This window comes from Giraffa tippelskirchi, chromosome 5 (genome assembly GCF_054371585.1).
Source record: "Giraffa tippelskirchi isolate mGirTip1 chromosome 5, T2T-mGirTip1v1.2.pri, whole genome shotgun sequence".
In the NCBI taxonomy this organism is placed as follows: domain Eukaryota; kingdom Metazoa; phylum Chordata; class Mammalia; order Artiodactyla; family Giraffidae; genus Giraffa; species Giraffa tippelskirchi.
Window position 1 is genome coordinate 8695580 of NC_137279.1, and position 20323 is coordinate 8715902.

Genomic DNA, 20323 nt, shown 5'->3' on the forward strand with positions numbered 1-20323 from the left:
AAGAGGCCCTTTGTCTCCGCCCCGCCCCGCGTGGCGGGAGGGGCGCTTCCGGCCGGCTGACGCGTGCGCGCCCGAGACGCCGCGGGTCGCACCTCGGGTCGCACCTGGCGCCGCCCGGCGCCGCCGCCCTGCCTCCTCAGCTTCCTTGCGCCGCGGCTGCCCGTCCTGCCCAGAAAGGTCGTTTCCCGCCCCCCGCAGTTGCCAGTACGTGACGGTCCCAGTCGGAGCTGCGGCTGGAAAGAGGCCGCAGGTTCCCCCTCCATCACCCCCCTGTTAAGTCCCTCCCTGGCGTCTGGGTCCCTCCAGGTCTGTCTACCGCCACTCCCCGCGCTCGAGGTGTCCCCAGAAGCGGTGTCCTTTCCCGTGAGCTCTTCGCTGCTCTGAAACGGTCGCCAGCCTCTCACTTGTATTCTGGAGGGTATGTTCTCTGTGCACACTCGTCTCAGCCCTTCCTCGTCCTGTTTATACACCGTGGGAATGCTCCCACCATCACTTCTTCCCCTGCTTGCCCCGGGAATGCGACCTTACCTTCTGCTTCAGAATCTTCCCTTCTTCTACCTAAATCGGTTACCAAGGGACCGGCCCTCTCAGCGCAGCGCCCCTCCTCCCCTCCAAAAACCCCTTTCCCTGTTAAACAATCACAACAATTAACGAAAAGAATGTCTTAAGAGCCACTGATCTGTGTGTTTAACAGGCATTCTTCTTTTTTTAATCATCGCAAGTAGGATGCGATGGAAACAGGAATAGAAAACTGAGAGAAGAGGAAACTGAGGCATAGGAAAGTTAATTTGCTCGAGGTAACGGTTTGCCTGGGGTTGAAATCTGAATCCATTGTGTAGCGGGCTTCAAAGCTGTTGCACTCACCCCTTCCTCTTTCACAAATCCTCATCATTCTCCCTTTAGTTGCTTCTCCTGAGAATTTTTTCTGAATGCTGTCTAAAAGGTCCCTGTTTATGGAAATGTGACCTTTAAGAACTTTTTCAGAGCTTCTCCTCAGGCAGACCCTTGTGTGTTCCATTTTATCAGGCATCTAGACTGAGCTTAGTAATATTTTGCATCCCCACCATGTGCTTTGTTATTGTTGTTCAGGTGCTAAGTCCTGTCCCACTCTGCGACCCCTTGAACACTTCCCTGTCCTTCATCATCTCCCAGAGTTTGCTCAAACTCATGTACGTTGAGTAAGTGATGCCATCCAACCATCTCATCCTCTGTCGCCCCCTTCTCCTCCCGCCTTCAGTCTTTCCCAGCATCAGGGTCTTTTCCAGTAAGTTGGCTCTTCACATCAGGTGGCCAAAGTATTGGAGTTTCAGCTTCGGCATCATTTCTTCCAATGAATATTCAGAGTTGATTTCCTTTAGGATTGACTGGTTGGATCTCCTTGCAGTCCAAGGGACTCTCAAGAATCTTCTCCAACACCACAGTTCAAAAGCATCATTTCTTCAGCGCTCAGTCTTCTTTATGGTCCAACTCTCGTATCTGTACATAAGTACTGAAAAACCCATAGCTTTGACTATACAGACCTTTGTCGGCAAAATGATGTCTCTGCTTTTAATACACTGTCTAGATTTGTCATAGCTTTTCTTTCAAGGAGCGAGCATCCTTTAATTTCATGACTACAGTCACTGTTTGTAGTGATTTTGGAATCCAAGAAAATCGGTCACTGCTTCCGCTTTTTCCCCTTCTGTTTGCCATGAAGTGATGTGACCAGATCACATTGTTTTTTGAATGTTGAGTTTTACTATGTGCTTATGCTTGTGTAAGAATGTGCTCTTAACCCAATATGTACTCATTAATCAGCTCCCTTCCCCTGCCTCAGTGTGACTTTCATTGTCATTATCACTGTTCTCAGCAAACATTTGAGCAGCTAATTTTTGTAAGACAATAAAGATAATTGCCATTTCAAAAAACTCTTGAGGTTCAGTTTCTGATCTCAAGGAGACATATGACATTTATTTGTAAGACCAAGAAAATGGTAGATAATCAGTTACTCGGGCTTCCCTTGTGGCTCAGCTGGTAAAGAAACTGCCTGCAATGTGGGAGACCTGGGTTCTATCCCTGGGTTGGGAAGATCCCCTGTAGGAGAACATGGCAACCCACTCCACTATTCTTGCCTGGAGAATCCCCATGGACAGAGGAGCCTGGAGGGCTAGGTTGAATGAATCATCAAAGAATTAATAGCATTTCAGATGCTGTCATAGGCACAGGGACTGTGCACCTAGTACAGTGCTTTGCCCTTTTAGGGCCTCAATAAATGTGTGATGGATTAACAAACTTAAAAACACATAGAAAATAAAAACCATCTCACTGTCTAATAAAAACCAGTCACTGTTAGCAATTTAGAACATAACAACATTCAATTTTCCTACAATCTGACATTTCATATGTTATGCAGCCCTAACCACTGTTTGTTTGAAGAATTTGGTGTTTCATACTTGAGCTAAGAGCCAGCAGCAGAGCCAATAGGAAATATGGCCTGCACCCAGCCAAGGCCGCAAAGTAGAGTGTTTGCAGACCGAGGTCTCTGGCATCAAAGAAAACTAATGGTCAGGTTGAGGTGCCCCCCTCAGCTCAATCCTTTTAGTCCTGGGGGACTTGGATGGGTAACAGAAGGTAAAGTACCTCTTTGCCCCTCCCATTTCCTCACCCTCTTCTCAATGGACTTGGGCTATGGCCTTTGGAAGCTAGGTCTTCCCATTGGATTCTACTTGGGTATATTTAGGTAGAAAAACATTTTGCATCCTGTGCTCAGATACATATTATCTTTTTTCTTAGTTTATGATTTAATTTTTAATATTTAGAGCAATAATCAGTTTGGACTTATTTTGATATATATATGGAAGGTAATTTTTTAAAACTTTCCCAAATGTTTACCCAAGTGTCCTGACCATTTAATAATCTAGCCTTTCCCATTGATTTAAGATGCCCTCTTTATCTTATACTGTTTAGAGGTTTTGAATCACAAAAACAACCCATCTATGTTTTAGAAAGAGTACTGCAAGAGTTGGCTTAAAACTCAACATCAGGAAACTAAGATCATGGCATCTGGTCCAATCACTTCATGGCAAATAGATGGAAACAATGTGGAAACAATGGAAACAGTGATAGACTTTATTTTTGGGGCTCCAGAATCACTGTAGATGATGACTGCAGCCATGAAATTAAAACGCTTACTCCTTGGAAGGAAAGCTATGACCAACCTAGATAGCATATTAAGAAGCAGAGACGTTATTTTGCCACAAAGATCCACCTAGTCAAAGCTGTGGTTTTTCCAGTAGTCATGTATGGATGTGAGAATTGGACTGTAAAGAAAGCTGAGTGCCAAAGAATTGATGCTTTTGAACTGTGGTGTTGGAGAAAACTCTTGAGAGCCCCTTGGACTGCAAGGACATCCAACCAGTCTATCCTAAAGGAAATCAGTCCTGAATATTTATTGGAAGGACTGATGCTGAAACTAAAACTCCTATACTTTGGCCAACTGATGCAAAGAACTGACTCACTAGAAAAGACCCTAATGCTGGAAAAGATTGAAGGCGGGAGGAGAAGGGGATGACAGAGGATGAGATGATTGGATGGCATCACTGACTTGATGGACATGAGTTTGAGTAAGCTCCAGGAGTTGGTGTTGGTGATGGACAGGGAAGCCTGGCATGCTGCATGCAGTCCATGGGGTCGCAAAGAGTCGGTCATGACTGAGTGACTGAACTGAACTGAACTGAAATGCAAGAGAAAGAGTACGGCATGAGATAGGTAAAGAATATTTGCTGCTAGAGCCCCATCAGAGGTTAATCTGAGAAACACAATGTGTTTGGAGCACTTCCTCTGGCGGTGGGTACTGCTGCTGGGGTGGAGGAACAGTGGTGGTTCATGAAAAAAGCTGAACTCTATAGGTCTGTAGGCTTCCAGGGCATCTTCAGGGGGTCTGAGAGATCAAACATTCTTCCATAAAAATACTAAGGTTATTTTACTTTTTCACTGTGTTAACATTTGCACTGATGATACAAAAGCAATGGCGGGTTTTTATTTACCAGCAGTTTTCTGCTGATACCTTAGCATGAATCAAGGCAGTGGCACCAAATAGTGCTAATGTGTTCTTCTCTGTCATGCACTAAAAGAAAGAGAAAGACGGAAGGAAGAAAGAAAAGCCAGCCAGTTTCAAAAAGAATGCTGTTGGTGAGGCAGTAAAAATCATTCACTTTATTATTGAGTATTCATCTCTGTAGTTTCTTTGTGACAAAATAGGAACTGCGCACACGTACTTCTGTGTGCTGAAGTACAGTAGTTTTTCAGGGAAAAGCACCATGTGATCATTGGGAGTTTTGAGCTGAAATAGCTGCTTCTTTTCACAGAACACTACTGTGACTTGAAGAAAGGACTGACAAGTACGATTATCCAGACTTGAGTATTTGCCAGATGTTTTCTCTAAAATAAATGAAGTGAGCTTGTCACTTCAAGGATAGCATCTGACTGTAATTGTTGCCAATGACAAAATTTGAGTGCTCAGGAAAAAAGTCATAACTTTGGAAAACCTGTATCCACTACTCATTTTCCTCGTTTTTTTCTTACACCATGAATTTGACAGTTTCTCCAGACATAATGACTTTCCTGATGAGATTACTAGTGATATTAATGAATATGAACTTTTTATATTGTATAATTAACTTTTTGAAGATCTGCCTGATTCAGTAAACTAGTACTTTTCAGATTACCAATGCATGATGTTACAAAGTCATGCATGGGTAAAAGAGCCATTTAAATATTTGTTTATTTGCCTGCCCTGGGTCTTTGTTGCAGCAGGCGGGCTCTCTAGTTGTGGCATGCGGGCTCCAGGGTGCATGTGCGTGGACTCAGTAGTTGCAGCACACGGGCTCAGTTGCTCCTTGGCACGCAGGGTCTCAGTTCCTTGACCAGAGGTTGAATCCGAGTCCCCTGCGTTGCAAGGCAGATTCTTAACCACTGGACCACCGGGGAAGTCCCAAAAGAGCCATTTAAAGTACAAGATAGACTAATGGATTTTAGCATGACAGAGTATGAAAATTGATATGATTTCAGATTCCACATTGCAACTAACTCTTTTTTTGGTCTTTGAATCATGGACAATTTATTTATTTTTTTAACTGTGGTAAAATATGCACAACATAAAATTTGTTAACCATTATTAAGTGCATAGTTGAGTGGCATGAAGTACATTTACATTAGTTGTGCAATTATCACCACTCTCTACCTCCAGAACTTTTTTATCATCTCATACTGAAACTCTGTGCCCATGAAAAAAATTATTTTCTAGTCCCCTCTCCCATAGGAGAGGATCTGAAGAAGCTATTAAAATATGGTTCCTATTTCTGTCTAAATGTCTGTGTGAGGATGGATTTTCTTCATATACTTCAGTGAAAACAACATATCACAGCAGAGTGAATGCAGAAGCTGATGTAAGAAGTAATCTGTATTTCCATTGTGTGCGCGCTCTGTCGCGATGGCGTGTCTGACCCTATGTGATCCCACGGGCTATAGCCCTCCAGGCTCCTCTGTCCATGGGATTTCCCAGGCAAGAATATTGGAGTGGGTTGCCATTTCCTACTCCAGCAGATCTTCCCGACCCAGATTCTCTGGTGACCACTGAGCCACCAGAGAAGTCCAACTATACTGTAATGTAAAAAAAAAGCAGCAGCAAGTAACACTTTCTCCCTCATTAATTTGACTCATTTGGGTCACCTCAGGGTGTGCCCACCATCCCAGACATTAAGGATACATACAGACATATAAAAAATAATAGCACTCTTCTTCCTTTTTAAAACATTTGTAATTAAAAACATGTTGTTATGCTAATATGTAATGGATTTCTAGTTGTTATTGTAAATGAATTAGTAAGGTATTATATTTTTTCATTTAGTATCTAATAAAGTAAATATTGATAGATATAATCCACATAAACAACAGCTCCTTGGGCTCTTTAATAGATTTTTAACAGTATAAAGTGTCCTGGGACAACTGTTAATATAATCAGTCCCAATGGCAAGCAGATTATGAACACCAAATAGCTGGAATTTTCCAAATGCCTTTGGTGACCCACAGAAATACAGTTTATGTTGTGAGCCAGTAAACATGTACATGTGCATATACATATATACACAGATGCATAATCAAGGCAAAAGTTTCATGAAGTAATTCTTATTCTTGTGTGTGTGTGTATACGCTCAGTCGTGTCTGCACACTATTTTCTACTCAGTTGTTTTTCTTCTAAAAGTTCCTGGTCACAATCTAACACGTTGATTCCATGAACCACTCAATAGGTCAGGACCTGAAGTCTGAACATCCTGGCTGAGCATTAGAACCACTTGAAAAACACTTAAAAATATAGATTTCCAGGTCTGATAACTATTTACAGGAACAGGAAAGGTCAAGGGAAGACCGAATCTTATGTTTCTCCTCCCTTGAAGCACTCCTTTGAGAACATGGCTGGGTTGCTAGTGTTCTGATGATTAACTGATTATGACCATCAAAGGACTGAGTCATGAGGTACACATTCTGGGTTGTTCAGCATCAGGCAATACGTTATCCTAGGCAGAAAAATCTCCAGGCAAAGAGAAGGTGTTACTGAAATATCTAGGGCTGTGCTTCTGGCTGTAGCTCTGAGCTTGCTAGGCTGTGCTTGGCGGATAGGACTGTGCTGGGAAGAAAGCAGTTTTCTAGAAATCCAGAGAAGTAGGTTGAAGTCTCTGCCACAGAGGCAGGGAGGCCTCAGCAGCTGATGAGAGAGGGGTTCAAGTTCTGGTGCAACCTTGGGAAAGCCACGAATGATCTCGACCTCTGCCTCCTTATCTCTGAAGTGGGGAGAAAAGAGCCTGCCTAGCTGTGTCGTTTGTGAGGGTCAGTGAGCTGCCGGGGCCCGGTGCATGGTGTGGGTGTTCTGAGACGGCAGGTGGTTTTCTCGCTGCTCTGGGCAGTGCTTTGCCGTGTGAAGTTGGCCAAGTCACTGAGCTCCTGGGTGTACACTGGACACAGCGCTGCTGCCTCATCTACCTCCCAGGGTTAGTGTGGAGGTCAAGTGAGAAAATGGACGGAAGGAAGGAAGTGTGATGTGCTCTTAAGGGAAGGTGTCCAGAAGAGAGCCTGGGGCACAGAGCCGATGCCAAGGGGACTAGGGACCCAGAGGGCAGGTGAGCAGGTGCAGAGCAACACACGTGCCACCTGCCCCAGCCGGGGGCCTCTGGACACGTGGGGAGGGAGGCAGGAAATAAGCCCCTCGGACTGCAGGGCTTCATCCATGTGCCTTCATCCCAGCTCGTCCCTGCCACCCCAGCGTCATGAAAATATTGCTACTCAAATGAGAAAACAGACTCCACAAGGTTAAATAGCTGGCCAAGGTCACACAGCTTGTAGATGACAGAGTAGATGCCCCACTTGGGTAGCTGGGCTGCAGCAGCTGCTGCCCAGGCCTCCCGTCCTTCCAAGCAGACTTACTAATGGGGGTGGGGGGTGCTGGCTGCTTGGGGCTGGGGAGGACCAGTGCGGGGCTCAGCCCTGGGGACCCCGCAGCCAGCTGCACCGGACTCTCTAGCTGAGCCCCCCGTGACCACCAGGGGGCCTTCTGCAGATGAGGAGCTTGGTTCCCAGCACTGGCTTGTGTGCGAAGATGGCCCTGGGGTCAGAGCATGACGCGGGTGACAGCACCTCTCCCCTCCCACTCACCTTGGCCAGCGACCTCATGGTCATGACACTAAGCACAGAAGGGAAGAAAGGTGAGTAGCCACACGGTGGGTTCGAACTCTTTGTCTCTCTCACCCTGTCTCTCTCTCTCTGTCTCATACACCCTCATGAATAGTTTCTACAACAGACACCAGATAATTGTCATCCTACACGATTATATTCTTTCCGGTTGGTAAGAAACAGCACTGATTCCATCATCTTCTCCATCTTTCCAGCTGTGATAAGATGGTACTTGCAGCACTCTCTACAAGAGACATTTCATCTCACCTCCAAGTATCTCCTGATGCTGCTAAGCAAAGATGGGAGACATCTATGTTAAGCAACCTTGCAACCATCTGTCTCTGACATAAGATAACACATGGTCTTAGCAATAACAATTGCTCCAAAGTGCCTCCATCTCCTGTTGAGATGAAGCCATTCAGGCATGTGGTAGATTCAGATAGATTCAAGACGTGACAACAGAGAATGTCCTGAGACCCCCAGAAAGAGTAACCTAACAACAGTTAGGGTTCACAGCCCTGGCTGCACAAGGGGATCACCCGGAGAGCTTTAGAAAAGTGGACGCCTGGGTCTTACCCGAGTTTCTGGTTTACTTGCCCTGGAGGGCAGCTGGTGCCAGAATATTTAGAAACTTTCCCAATGGGCTAACATGCAGCCAAGCTTGAGAACCAGAGATCTAGACGATTAGGGAAGTCGGGCTCAGGAACAATGGGTAAAGGGCAGGGTCTGGTTATTTCAGAGGAAGGACGGTGACAACTGCTCCTCCTTGTGTGTTCCATTGACTGTCTGGAATCTGCTAACTGAAGGGAGGACTGTTGTGAAAAACTGGCAGATCTTACATTTGAAAGTTCTTTTATAGTTTGCAAAGCATTTGATCTTGGTTTAACCTCGTCACAATTCTGGGAAGCAGACAGGACAACATGTTTAGACGAGAAACAATAGCCTCAGAAAGCTGAGGGATTTGCAAAGACATAAATGGGAGAATCACTTTGGGAGAACCATCATCCAGAGTTTCCAGCAGCTCAAAAGTCCCAACGATTTCATTTGCACTATTAAATGCCTTTGTCCTGCCTGAGACAGAGCAAAATCTGTTCATGGGTAAAAGGTAGGAAATCTTTCAAGAGAAGATGAAGTGACGGAGAGAAAACCAACCAAAATGAAAAGTTCCTCAGAAAGCAGATTAACAAGGAGCAGTCTTCCTACTAGGGACAAAGAGCAGTGGTTATTGTTTTATTTTCTCCTGTGTATATAGGGCAGAAGATTGATATGGCAACAGAAGGTTAGATAATTGAAGGAACTTTCTAGTTTTCTCATCCATAAGACCATCAGTTGGAGCTGGACGCACGTAGGATCTGTAATCCTGAGAACTCTGGCTTCTATTCCAGGCGGGCCACCTGCCTGTAACCTGAGACAAAACATAATGCTCTTCCTCTCAGGGTCCCAGACAAATGCGATAAGGTGGGTAAACTGTAAAGGTAAACCATTCAAAGGTTAGTAGTAGTAGTAGTGATAGTCGCTCAGTCGTGTCTGACTCTTTGTGACCCCATGGACTGTAACCCACCAGGCTCCTCCATCCATGGGATTCTCCAGGCAAGAATACTGGAGTGGGTTGCCATTCCCTTCTCCAGGGGATCTTCCCGACCCAGGGGTCGAACCTGGGTCTCCTGCATTGCAGGCAGATTCTTTACCGTTTGAGCTATAGGGAAGCCCTGGATTAATCTTTATTCAAAGGTTAATAAAGGACTTTTCTTGATGAAGAAGACATTTCTATCCATAGCAATATTGCTGGACTGGCTCGTTTCGGTAAAAGATGTATTTCTCACACCCATGAAGTCACGCTTTGGAGCAGCTTCTTTGCCTACTAGCTTGATTTCTTTTCTACCCAGGAAAGGCTGACCTCAATCCACGCTGCGCTGTGTTCTGGATCCTGGATACTTGGTGAGAGCCTCGCAGAGGCCCACAGGCCCCCTACCAGCAAGCAGGGGCCGAAAGCAGTTCTAAGCTGTTAGCCTCAGGATTCTGGCTACATGGAGAGGAATGGCTTGTTCCTTGGACATTTTTAGAAACTTTAAAAAATAATTTTTCTATTTCTGCCTTGATTATGATAAAGTCATGATCTTTAGTCATTGTTTTTATTTTTGGTTAGCATCTTACTAAATATAATAAGAGTAACTTAATATACTATGTAATAATATTCATGAGGAAACATGTCAATTTCTCTATTTGACAAATGATGCAAGGTGTTAAACTGATTTTAAATAACTGTCTAAAAATGATTTGTCATTTAGGTTGAATGAATTTTCAAATAACATACTGTGTTTTGTTAGAGAACCACATGAATATAAGACAGACTGACAATATTTAGCTATATAAGAATTTATTAAATAAATATACAAATAGTTCTTTATCCTGAAAAAAAATGACAGACTGAATTTCACTATGTGTTGATGGCATCAAAGATAGTTTTTTCATTACCTACTATTAGAATTCTTGAGATTTCCCTCGAGTTATTTTGACAAATTTTAGTGTTTTGTTTCTAAATGGCAAGAAAAGAGGATAAGGTTTATAGTTGCCATTTGCATGAATGTCTCAAAAAATAAGATACATAAGTGTGAAGAGTATTTTCACCAAATGAAAAGTCAAATTACTTTTGACAAATTACTGTCATTATTATTTTTGATGTTATTTTTCAAGATATTAGGGAATCTTGGTTGCTCTGGAAGAACTTTAATCAGAAGAATAAAACAGGATCTGACTAAAGAGCATCCTTAGGCTAATTTGCAGAATTGTTATCATTTATGTGCCGTCATTAACTTACCACACGCTAACACTCATGTTTCATAAGCACTCTTTTTAACCAACACTTTATTGTGGAATTAAATAAACACTATATGACCAAGAATAAAACAAACTACTTGATTAGATCCTCATTCAAAGAAATAAACTACAAAGATCATTGGTTGGGAAGCTAGGGAAATTTCAATGTGGTTTGGGCATTAGATAATACCAAAGAATTACTGCTAATTTGGGGAGGAGTGATAGTATTCTACTGTAGTGACACAGGAAATTTTTCTTATTCCTTTGCAGTGCATCCTGAAGTATTCAGGGATAAAATATTATGATGTCTAGGATTTATTTTTAAATACTTCACCAAAAAGTAGAAAAGCAAATATGGCAACATGTTATTAACTTTTAAACCTTGGTGATGGGCATATGGAAATTCCATACACTTTCCTCTCTGCATTTCTGTATCTGAAAATGTTCATAAGGTGAAACAAGTGAAAAACAACAGCTCACAAAGCAAAAGAAAAGGTTATCAGGAAGTGGTTCCCACACCCACTGACTCCCTCTAGTGGCCAGTGCTGCTGCTGCTGCTACTGCTGCTAAGTCGCTTCAGTCGTGTCCGACTCTGTGCGACCCCATAGACGGCAGCCCATCAGGCTCCGCCGTCCCTGGGATTCTCCAGGCAAGAATACTGGAGTGGATTGCCATTTCCTTCTCCAGTGCATGAAAGGGAAAAGTAAAAGTGAAGTCGCTCAGTCGTGTCCGACTCTTAGCGACCCCATGGACTGTAGCCTACCAGGCTCCTCCGTCCATGGGATTTTCCAGGCAAGAGTACTGAAGTGGGGTGCCATTGCCTTCTCCGAGTGGTGTTGAGCTGAGTGCAAAGAAGACTACCCAGTCTGGAGCAGATTCAACCCATCTCCTCCAGATACCACACTCACAAGGAGATTCTCAAACTATTTTGTTCTTTCATTTGTTGTCACTGGGTTTATGAAACCAGAAATTTAGGTCTCATTACTCCATTTAATGACCTGAATCCAGAGGAGTAACTTATGGGTCTAAGTGCTACCAGCTGGGACTTCCTCCAGTAGGGTGACTGGGGTCTGAAGCTGGTGGGGGTCAGTCTGTCTTGATTGAGGTGGACAGAAAGGGTTTTCATGAGAGGCCAAAATCTGTTTATACCAGTTGTTCTTGTTGTTATGATTAAAGTACACACAAACAATAAAACGTAAGTGCAAAACTCCCATCAGACAACCCACACGTCACCAAAAAAGTGAACACAACTTGGGTCTACATTAAAAGTTTAGCAATTGAACGAATGTCTTTATGTCTTAGAATTTGTAAGATATTTAAGGTATGTATGTTTATTTGTGATTCTCAACTTTCACCAGTCGTGTTCATAAGTCAATTAACTCTTTCATCCTATTAGCATTGGATGAGAGGTTTCCCACCATCCTATAATTCTCTTGTTCAGATCTGAGTGAAAATATCCAAAACCAGATCATAAGAAGAATTTTTTTCCCACTAAGTTTGGTCAGGGAATATACAGATTTCCCCCCGCTGTTGAATTGTCTCCTCCTGGCATTTTATTTAGACCTGGGCTCCCCAGTTGGCACTAGTGGTAAAGAACCTGCCTGCCATTGCAGGAGACATAAGAGACACAGGTTCAATCCCTGGGTCAGGCAGATCCCCTGGAGAAGAGCATGGCAACCCACTCCAGTATTCTTGCCTGGAGAATCCCATGGTCAGAGGAGCGTGGCAGGCTACAGTCCATAAGGTGGCACAGTCAGACACAACTGCAGCGACTTAGCGCACACAATATTAAGACCCACTTGCATTTTCTGAGCACACACTGATAATTGGGGCCAGACATGTTCCCCACCCATCCCCCACCCACCCAACTTCAGCCCAGAGTGTGTGGGGAGGCTGCCTGGACGTCCAAGTCTGCCACTGTTGATCCATGCACTGGATAATCACATGCCCATCACCAAGATCTAACTGGGTTAAAAATGGAAGGACAGTGAAGCCTGTGGGGAGGTTCTAGAATATTTCACTTGGGTACCTTGAGGTCAGTTACAAGTCCAGACATCACTTCTCTGAAGAAAGTCAAAGACCAGGCACTATCAAGTAGAAAACGGACTCTGAAGTCAAACACCTGACTTTCTGGATCAGCAAGTCAGAAGGCCTTGAAGCTTAGCTTCTGGAAGTTTCTGCTGGGGACTGGCCCCTCCCACGTGATGACACTGTGGGGTGGGGTAATAGCAACCCACCTCTGCCCCCAGCTCCTTCGGACCCCCACACCAGTGCCAAGGTAAGAGATGGGTCAGACGACAGGCAGGTGGAGATCAGCCCTTGGGCTTGTCCCATCGCAGTCCAGGACTCACAGATTCAGGGGCAGAGACACGTGTGTAAGGGAACAGTGTCACCGCCTAAGAGGATCTGGCTGCAGTTAACGGTGGCAGAATCCCGCCCCCTTCTGAGCCTGTTTCCTCACTCACTAGTTGAGAGTGGACCCGTGGGTCCCTTCCAGCTCTGCCCACCCACCAGGCTGGGACCCACCGGCTGCGGTGGGGTGCACGACAGTCACCAGCAGAGAATGACCACCAGCCAACGGGTGGTCCCTCATCACTATCCAGGGAGTGGGGGTGATGGGACATCCTTAAGTTGGAGTGAGAACGCATGACTTGGCAAAAGGCAGGGCCACTCAAGTTCGACAGAAGCAGGAGATGTAGAAGGGGTGGTGGTCTGTCTGTTGAGACCCCAAAAATCTCTGCGGGGCAGGGATAGGGCTGCTCCAGCCGACTTGCGCGCAGGGGAGCGGGGGCTTTGGGTGCAGCTCCAAGCCCTGACTCTAGGCCTCGTGGTCAGTGGGAGAGGCTGGGCGGGGAGGGGTTGCTCTGTCTTACAGGCATATCTTGGGATGGGCGGTCGCTTTGGCCCCGCGTCGGGTTGGGGCAAGTGGGAAGGTTCTGGGACTAGGGATGGTCCAGGTCTATCATACCCTCCCAGAGGGGGCCCCTCCCAGAGGGGGCCCCGCCCCGGGCAGGGGAGGCAGGGTCAGTCCTCCTTCCGTGCCCGGAACTCGGGCAAGCTCCAGGCCCGCGGCGGCGGCGTGTCCCGCTCCACGTCCTCGGAGATGGTGTGGATGTCGCTGGCGAAGGGGGCGATGCGCGCGCGGCTCCTGAAGGTGGCCAGGCTGCCTCGGGGGGCCCGCAGGCTCCACTGGCGCGTCAGCCGCTGCGCCTCCTCCTCCTCCTCCATCCTCTCCAGGACCTCCTGCAGCACCGAGCGGAAGAGCCGGGACACCTCCTGCACCTCCGGCTCCTGCTCCGCCACCAGCTGCCGGAACCTGGGTGCGGGGGGCAGGGAGACAAGGCTGGGCTGAGGTGGGTGGGGCTGCGCGCAACCCCAGGGGCGTCCCTGCGCAACCCCCCCCCCACTCCTGCCGTGGGCGATTCCCAGCTTCTCCACTTGCCCACTTCTTCTGAATCAGAAATCCACCCCACCTCCTAACGCTCTCGCCCATCCCGAGGTCCGCCTCTGCCACTCCTGGCCTCCATGAGACTCAGCTTCCCCATCTGTAAACTGGGGTCACAGCTACTTTTTTTTGGTGAGATTAATGCGCTAACACATAGAAAGATATTGGTAGCTGCTTCGGGTTATCGATGTAGTGAAGGGAGCCCACTGGGGTTTTTCTGGCCTCACTGGCCAGCGTGATCTCTCCGAAATGTACATCCGATGGTGTCACTGCCCTGTGATCGTCCTTCCATAGCTCCCCGCCACCTCCTGGCTGAGGGCGGGAGCTGTTTGGTTCTGCTCACTAGTCTCCTGGCTACTTCCTGTCTGCGCTGCAGCTCGGAGTGCGGCTCCCCAGGGCCCCAGGTTCTCCGGGATCCTTGCGTGTGTTCCCAAGCTGTTTCCTCTGTCTCCAAGGTCTCCGGAATGAAGACCTTCCAGGGCTCCAGAATGGAGCTCCAGAATGAACCATCACTAGCAAGTTCATGTAATACCTGGTTTCCTGGTGTGACCCCAAACAGAACACAAACTCTACATTTGCTAATAGGTTTTTTTTTTCCCCCAGACCGTGGTTTCTATTGCAAATAAAAGTGGGTTTTTTTCTGAAAAACAAAACCCCAAAAGCTCGTGGCCTCTTCCTCCTGCCTTGCTCCTTCTAACGGATCCCTGGCTCATCCAGGCCCCGGGCTCCAGCCCCTGCCGCTGCCCCCGCACCCCCGGAGCCTGGGAGTGTCCCTGCCTGGTGCCTTGCGGGGAGTTACCTGAGTTACCTGAGGTTGTCTGGAGTTACCGGAGGAGCGGGGAGTTACCTGAGGATGGCGGGCCCACAGTAGGCCGGGTGGATCTTGGCGCAGACGTCCTCCAGCTGCAGCCTCTCCCCGGGGCTGAGGTCGTAGGTGGGCCGCGGCGCGCTGGCCAGCCAGCTGTAGTCCACGCGGGTGCAGACCTTCCTCACCGCGTGGCTGCGCTCCCGCTGCTGCCGCTCAGCCTCGCGCATCTGCCCCGCCAGCTCCACCATGAGCGTCTCCAGCACCATCTCCGCCGGGCTCCGCGGCGACGGCCGTGGCGGCGCCTCGTTCCCCCGGAGCCACGGGAGCAGGGACATGGCCCCCCAGGCCCTGCCGGGGCGGGGCAGGAGTGCGTCTTCCTCAGCCCCTCTGTCAGCTAAGGTGGGGAGAACGGGATGAGAGGGGGAGGAGAGCTGAGGCCTGAGTGAGAAGACCTCCCCCTTCACAGCTGGGCGGCCTCGGGTAAGACCTTAACCTCTCTGAGCAATCGTTTCTAAGTCTGTAAGACAAAGTCGTGGTTTGGTGAGAAGCAGTTGTGAATAAACTTGGTAAGCTCCAAGCACCGCATAAAAGTAAGATAATCTCATGGTCATAAAAGTCTCTAAAGCCTCCAGATGATTGAGCCTTCAGATCCTTGGTCACTCCAAACAAACATGGAAACATACTGTTAAAAATAAGGCAACAGGCCCCAAATGGAGTCCTTATGCTAAGCCCCACATTATCAAACCAAGACTTAGTTTCACCTCTCACAGGAATCACCTGATCAGCACTAGTTAAGTAATCTGCCTGACAGCCCTCTGCCAGCCCCTAAAGGATAATAACTTTGTAGCAACCAATTTGCTTTTTTTGCTTTAACATCCTTGTTACCACCCCCTTCTGACTATAAAAGTGTTTCATTTGGTACAGCTCCTCGGAGCTTCTTGATATTTGCTAGATTTGAATAGATTTTTTTTGCTCAAATAAACTCTTTAAAAAAATTTTAATATGCCTCAGTTTAACTTTTAACAATGCTGTATGGCTGAGCATAATCTTATCCCTATGGTTTAAGGGGAAATAAACACACACATTCAGAACAGATGTTTTCATAACAGGAAATGCCCCCAATCTGTTGCTGAAAAAAGCTTAAGATTGTATGGGACTGATATTGTCCTGATATTGTAAATGATACAACTTAGCCACCATTCATTCATTTATTCATCATTCATCAGGCAGAAGCATTAATCAAGCACAGTGCACACATCTGTGGAGGAAAACAAGCCTGATAGCGTGTCTGGACCCTGCTCTCCTGCAGATACAAGACTTGATGAGTAAAAGCCATAATTTCAGTGGACAGAGGTAAATGTGACTGGTGAAGCATGGAGTCAGTATTGCTGGGGTAGGGATGGGGAAGGAGTCGCTCTGGATGATGAAAGGGGTCTTGAAAAGTTTGTGGATGAGAGAAGGCTGAAGGGTGAGTGCAGCCTTCAGACACGCGGACTGATGGAGCAGATATCCCAGGTAGAGGATCCTGCCACAGTACAAGGTGAGATGTGTGAAAGAAGCATCAGGTGTGACAGGGATCCTAACTCATCATATTTCCACAGGGTCTTGCTCAGTACAGGTTTGGTGAATGACCGAATGACTGGATGGATAAGTGAATGATGGATGAACACGTGCTTGAGTGAATGGACTGCCATCTCAGGCACGCCCTGCTGCCTGCTGGAAGTGGGTTCATGCCTCTGACAACAGTGAAGGTGGGCTCCATTCCTGGGCTAAAACCTGAAGTGGGTCTTTGAGGAGGCTCACCTCCCCTTCCTATGCCCTTCTCCCTTCCAAGGAGCTCCCCCTTGCATGCAGCAATGTTCTTATTCCTGCCTAGACCCTCTAGATGCAGACAAAAGAGATTCAATGAACTCACAACATGGTGATGAGGCACGTCTCACCTCCTGAAGACTTACCTTTTTTTTAGGCAGCCTTCCTGCCACCCTGCACCAGCAAAGGTTAGCCCATAGAAATGAATTGTTGATGTTGGGGAATCAAACACAGATGAGAAAATTATTTTGGGGTATCAGTAGCCTCTGGGAGTGGCACAAATCAAGCTTCCTACTTGCCCATGGAGTCTTGAAAACAACAATTTCTCTTAGCAACCATCGTAATTAGGAAATAGAATAGTGTCCATCCTCCACTTACTCTGAGTGTATCACCATCATGGAGGCCTCAGATTACATACCCTGATGCCTTTCTGGGAGGCTGGGAGGGAAGAAGAGACCATCAGACTGTGCTATTGGGATCAGGGGCAGTTAGCACCTTTTCTTCTCAGCCTTCACTGCTTTATATGTCCAGAATCATGTAGTTGGGCAATAGTGTGGGGAAGGGGCTGAGAGATGGGGGTGGGCTCTGCTCTGTCCTGAGAGCCCTGAGGCCCCAGGAACCTCTGCCTAAGGCCAAGGGATCTGATCAGTCAGGCAGAGAGATGTTGTAATTGAATGTGCTGTTTTTTCCTGGAGTGCTTGTGTTTTTAAAAGAACACAAGTCAGGACTTCCCTGATGGTCCAGTGATTAAGAGGCTGCGCCTTCACTGCAGGGGGCATAGCTTTGATCCCTGGTTGGGAGGATCCTGAGATATACTAAATATGGACTTTGAACCAGGCAAACAAAATGATTGGCCAAAGGAAACTTGGATGAAATGCCCCATAAACGTAATTCAAACTACCACAAGGGTGCGCCTCAGGGACTCTCTCTCTCTGAGTCTGTTCATGCGTCTATCCATATGTACTATACTCTTTTCCTCCTAATAAATACTTGTTTCACTACTTTCCATCTTTGAGGGAGTTCTTTTCTGCAAAGCTGAAGAACCAGGGCCTTGTCACTGACCACTAGTCTAGTGGCTAGAATTCGGTGCTTTCATCGCTGTGGCCTGACTTCAATCTCTGGCCAGGAGCTGAAGCCTTGCTTCACGTCACTGCAGGCTGAGGCCACCTGTTAGATATCTTAACACCGTGCATGGGGTCTCTGAGCTGTATAAGGACTTGTCTGCCCCCATACCCCAAAAATGTCATTGGCCTCAAAATGTAAGTAGAGATCTACAAAATTGAAATTAATAAAAATTCCAAATTTAAGTAATGAAACTCCTTTCCACATTTTTATTAAAAAATAATTATAATGTGAATTCATTTGATGCTGTTTGAGGTGATGTGGAGTGAGGCCTTCGATAGCAAAGGGGTCTAGATTGAAGATCTTCACATCATCCTAGATTTAAGCCCTGGGGTGCTTAAAGGCTTTCAACAATTCCTGATTATCCTCAAGATTAGACTCAGACCCCTTAAGTGGCTTCAAGGCCCTTTATCATGTGGCTTCTGTTTATGTCTTCAGCTTCATGTCTCACCAAACCTCCCCTTCTCCCAATGCTCCCCTAACACCCTCCCTACCCCACCCTCCATTCCCTTAATGCACCCTGCTGCCTCTTGCTTTTAGGGCTTTGCACATCCTCAATTCCTGAATAAGCCCCACCTCAGCTCTTAGCTCATACTCTGTTTCCTTTAGGAGCCTTCCCGATCCTCCCTGACCAGGCTCCCGGGTATTCTGTGCTTTCCCCATCATGACACGGTCAAACACGGCACAGCGAACCATGATGGCCTGTGTGTCCCTCTCCAGCCAGAGCGAGGACCCAGGTCTTGTGCATCATCCTACCCAGGCCCCAGAGCCAGGCACAGGGTCTGGCCTACAGAAAGTGTTCAGTGTGTAATCAGTTGCTTCGGTCCTCTCCTACTCTTTGCAACTCCATGGACTGGAGCCCACCAGGCTCCTCTGTCCATGGAATTCTCCAGGCAGGAATACTGGAGTGGGTTGCCATGTCCTCCTCCAGAGGATCTTCCTGACCCAGGGATCGAACCCACATCTCCTGCATCTCCTGCATTAGCAGGTGGGTTCTTTGCCACTAGCACCACCTGGGAAGCCCCAGTGTTCAACAGACATCCATAATAAATGGAGTGATACTTGCTTTCTAACTTACCAGAGTAATGGATAGAGTTGCCCTGTGGGGCTTTAGTCTTTGCTGTGTGTGTGTGTGTGTGTATGTGTGTGCAGCTGGGCTAGAAATATACCTAGACAGCCCCTTCCCACTCCAAAATTTCTCCTCCTTCCTAAGGCCCATTTTGAAGGACTCATTTTTGGGTCAAGCACTGCCCTCCTTAAGGGCATTTTTTTTCTTCTTAGTCTGGAATTACATTTAAGTTGAAAGGAGAATGGTTTGGTCTTGGAAGGTCTTCCTGCAGCAGGGAGAAACATACAGAAAGAGGAGATGTGAAAAACCTGGAGATAACTTATGTCTCCAGGAAAACTGGCCTCTTAACATCCACTCCAGGCCTGTTGGGGGCACCAGGCTTGAGCAGCAGGCCCATGGCTCCCTTGTGCAAGGACCCTGGGACAGCGCTGCAGATGGAGGCTTGCATACCATATGTTTAAATATTTGCAAATTACAAATTAAGCTAACAAACTATTCAATAAAATACATTCTCTCCCTTCCTTATCAAATAAACCTTCATAACAACTGGGAGGGTGTGATTCAAGCTGAGAATTCTTGGACTCTGTGAAGTTCTTCACTGGTATGTGGAGATGTGGGTTGAGCCAGCTCCTGGCGCTTAGCTGGTCCCCTCTTTCTAGTCATACCCCGAGGGGCCTTGCAGACATGCAGGGAGACTCCGAGCTTCATGTCCAGGCCCACCCATATCCCTGCCAACAGGGCCTTTTAGCCTCCCTCAGACCCAGGGTTGCTCCCACGGGGATGTTGCTCCCACCGGGGAGGTGTCCTGCTCCAGCTCTGGAAGTGGGTGGGTGACTGTCCAGGCAGGGATTTCTGGATCTCAGCACCTAAGGCCTGACCTGGAGGGGATGTGATCTCAGGGAGGGCACATCTCTGGACTCCCCCAGACCCCTCGCCCCAGGTTGGGGAAGCCAGAGTGCAGACCAGGATGGAGTGGGGACCCTCTTCCCAGGTGGAAGCCTGTGCCCCTGACGCGAGTCGGCTGCCAGAGAAGGGGTGCTCAGCAGAGCCTGGGCGGGGATCCCGCCTGAGTCCCAGGCGTGGTGGGCTCTCTGTTTCTCTGCCCAGGGGCTTGGTTCTTACAAGGTGGAGAGGGGTGGGGTGTTTTGAATTTTCTCCTCCCCCCATCCCTGCCTCCCAGCCGGGGCTGGAGGCTCTGACAGAGACAAGGCTTCTGCCGGAGCTATTTCTGTCACTGGTGCCAGCTGTTCTCCTGGAGGCGCTCCAGCAGGTCTGATTAAGTTCTTAAGGGCAGAGGAAGGAGGGAGGGGGAGATGGAGGGAAGGAGGGAAGACATGAGGCAGAGGTGGGGAGGTAGAGGGACGGAGGGAGTGCAGAAACAGAGAGGCAGGCACACCAGACAATGCCAGAGGTGCTTGGATGGCTTATCCCAGGGCCTCCCCGGGACCTGAGTCTGTGTTGGGAAGCACCTGATGGCAGGCTGTGGTCTGATTAAGACTAAAGACACCCAGAAGGTTCATCACAACTGCCGTTAGGTGGTCTTGCTGAG

At 47.5% G+C, this 20323-nt stretch overlaps 1 protein-coding gene and 1 long non-coding RNA gene across 3 annotated transcripts; one reads left to right on the forward strand and one right to left on the reverse strand.

Annotated features, from left to right (window-relative positions):
• Window positions 1–73: 73 nt before the first annotated feature.
• On the forward strand, window positions 74–10615 carry LOC145506059 (uncharacterized). Of its 2 annotated transcripts, XR_014053518.1 has the most exons (3): window positions 74–418; window positions 7592–7736; window positions 9591–10615. It is a non-coding gene; the product is annotated as an uncharacterized LOC145506059 (long non-coding RNA). The 2 variants fall into 2 exon arrangements; XR_014053519.1 differs by lacking the exon at window positions 7592–7736.
• A 2930-nt stretch (window positions 10616–13545) lies between these two features.
• On the reverse strand, window positions 13546–15109 carry RD3 (RD3 regulator of GUCY2D). Its single transcript, XM_081486191.1, has 2 exons — window positions 14814–15109; window positions 13546–13837 (listed from the first exon to the last, which is right to left on the reverse strand). The coding sequence occupies exons 1-2, from the start codon at window positions 15107–15109 to the stop codon at window positions 13546–13548; spliced, it is 588 nt and encodes a 195-aa protein (XP_081342317.1).
• Window positions 15110–20323: the final 5214 nt, after the last annotated feature.

What these genes read in the sequence shown, in the direction of transcription:
- RD3 (XM_081486191.1), bottom strand. Translation starts at nt 15,109, where the DNA reads ATGTCCCTGCTCCCGTGGCTCCGGGGGAACGAGGCGCCGCCACGGCCG. An exon ending in TGTGGGCCCGCCATCCTCAG is followed by an intron (nt 13,838 to 14,813) that starts GTAACTCCCCGC and finishes CCCCGCACCCAG; the next exon opens with GTTCCGGCAGCTGGTGGCGG.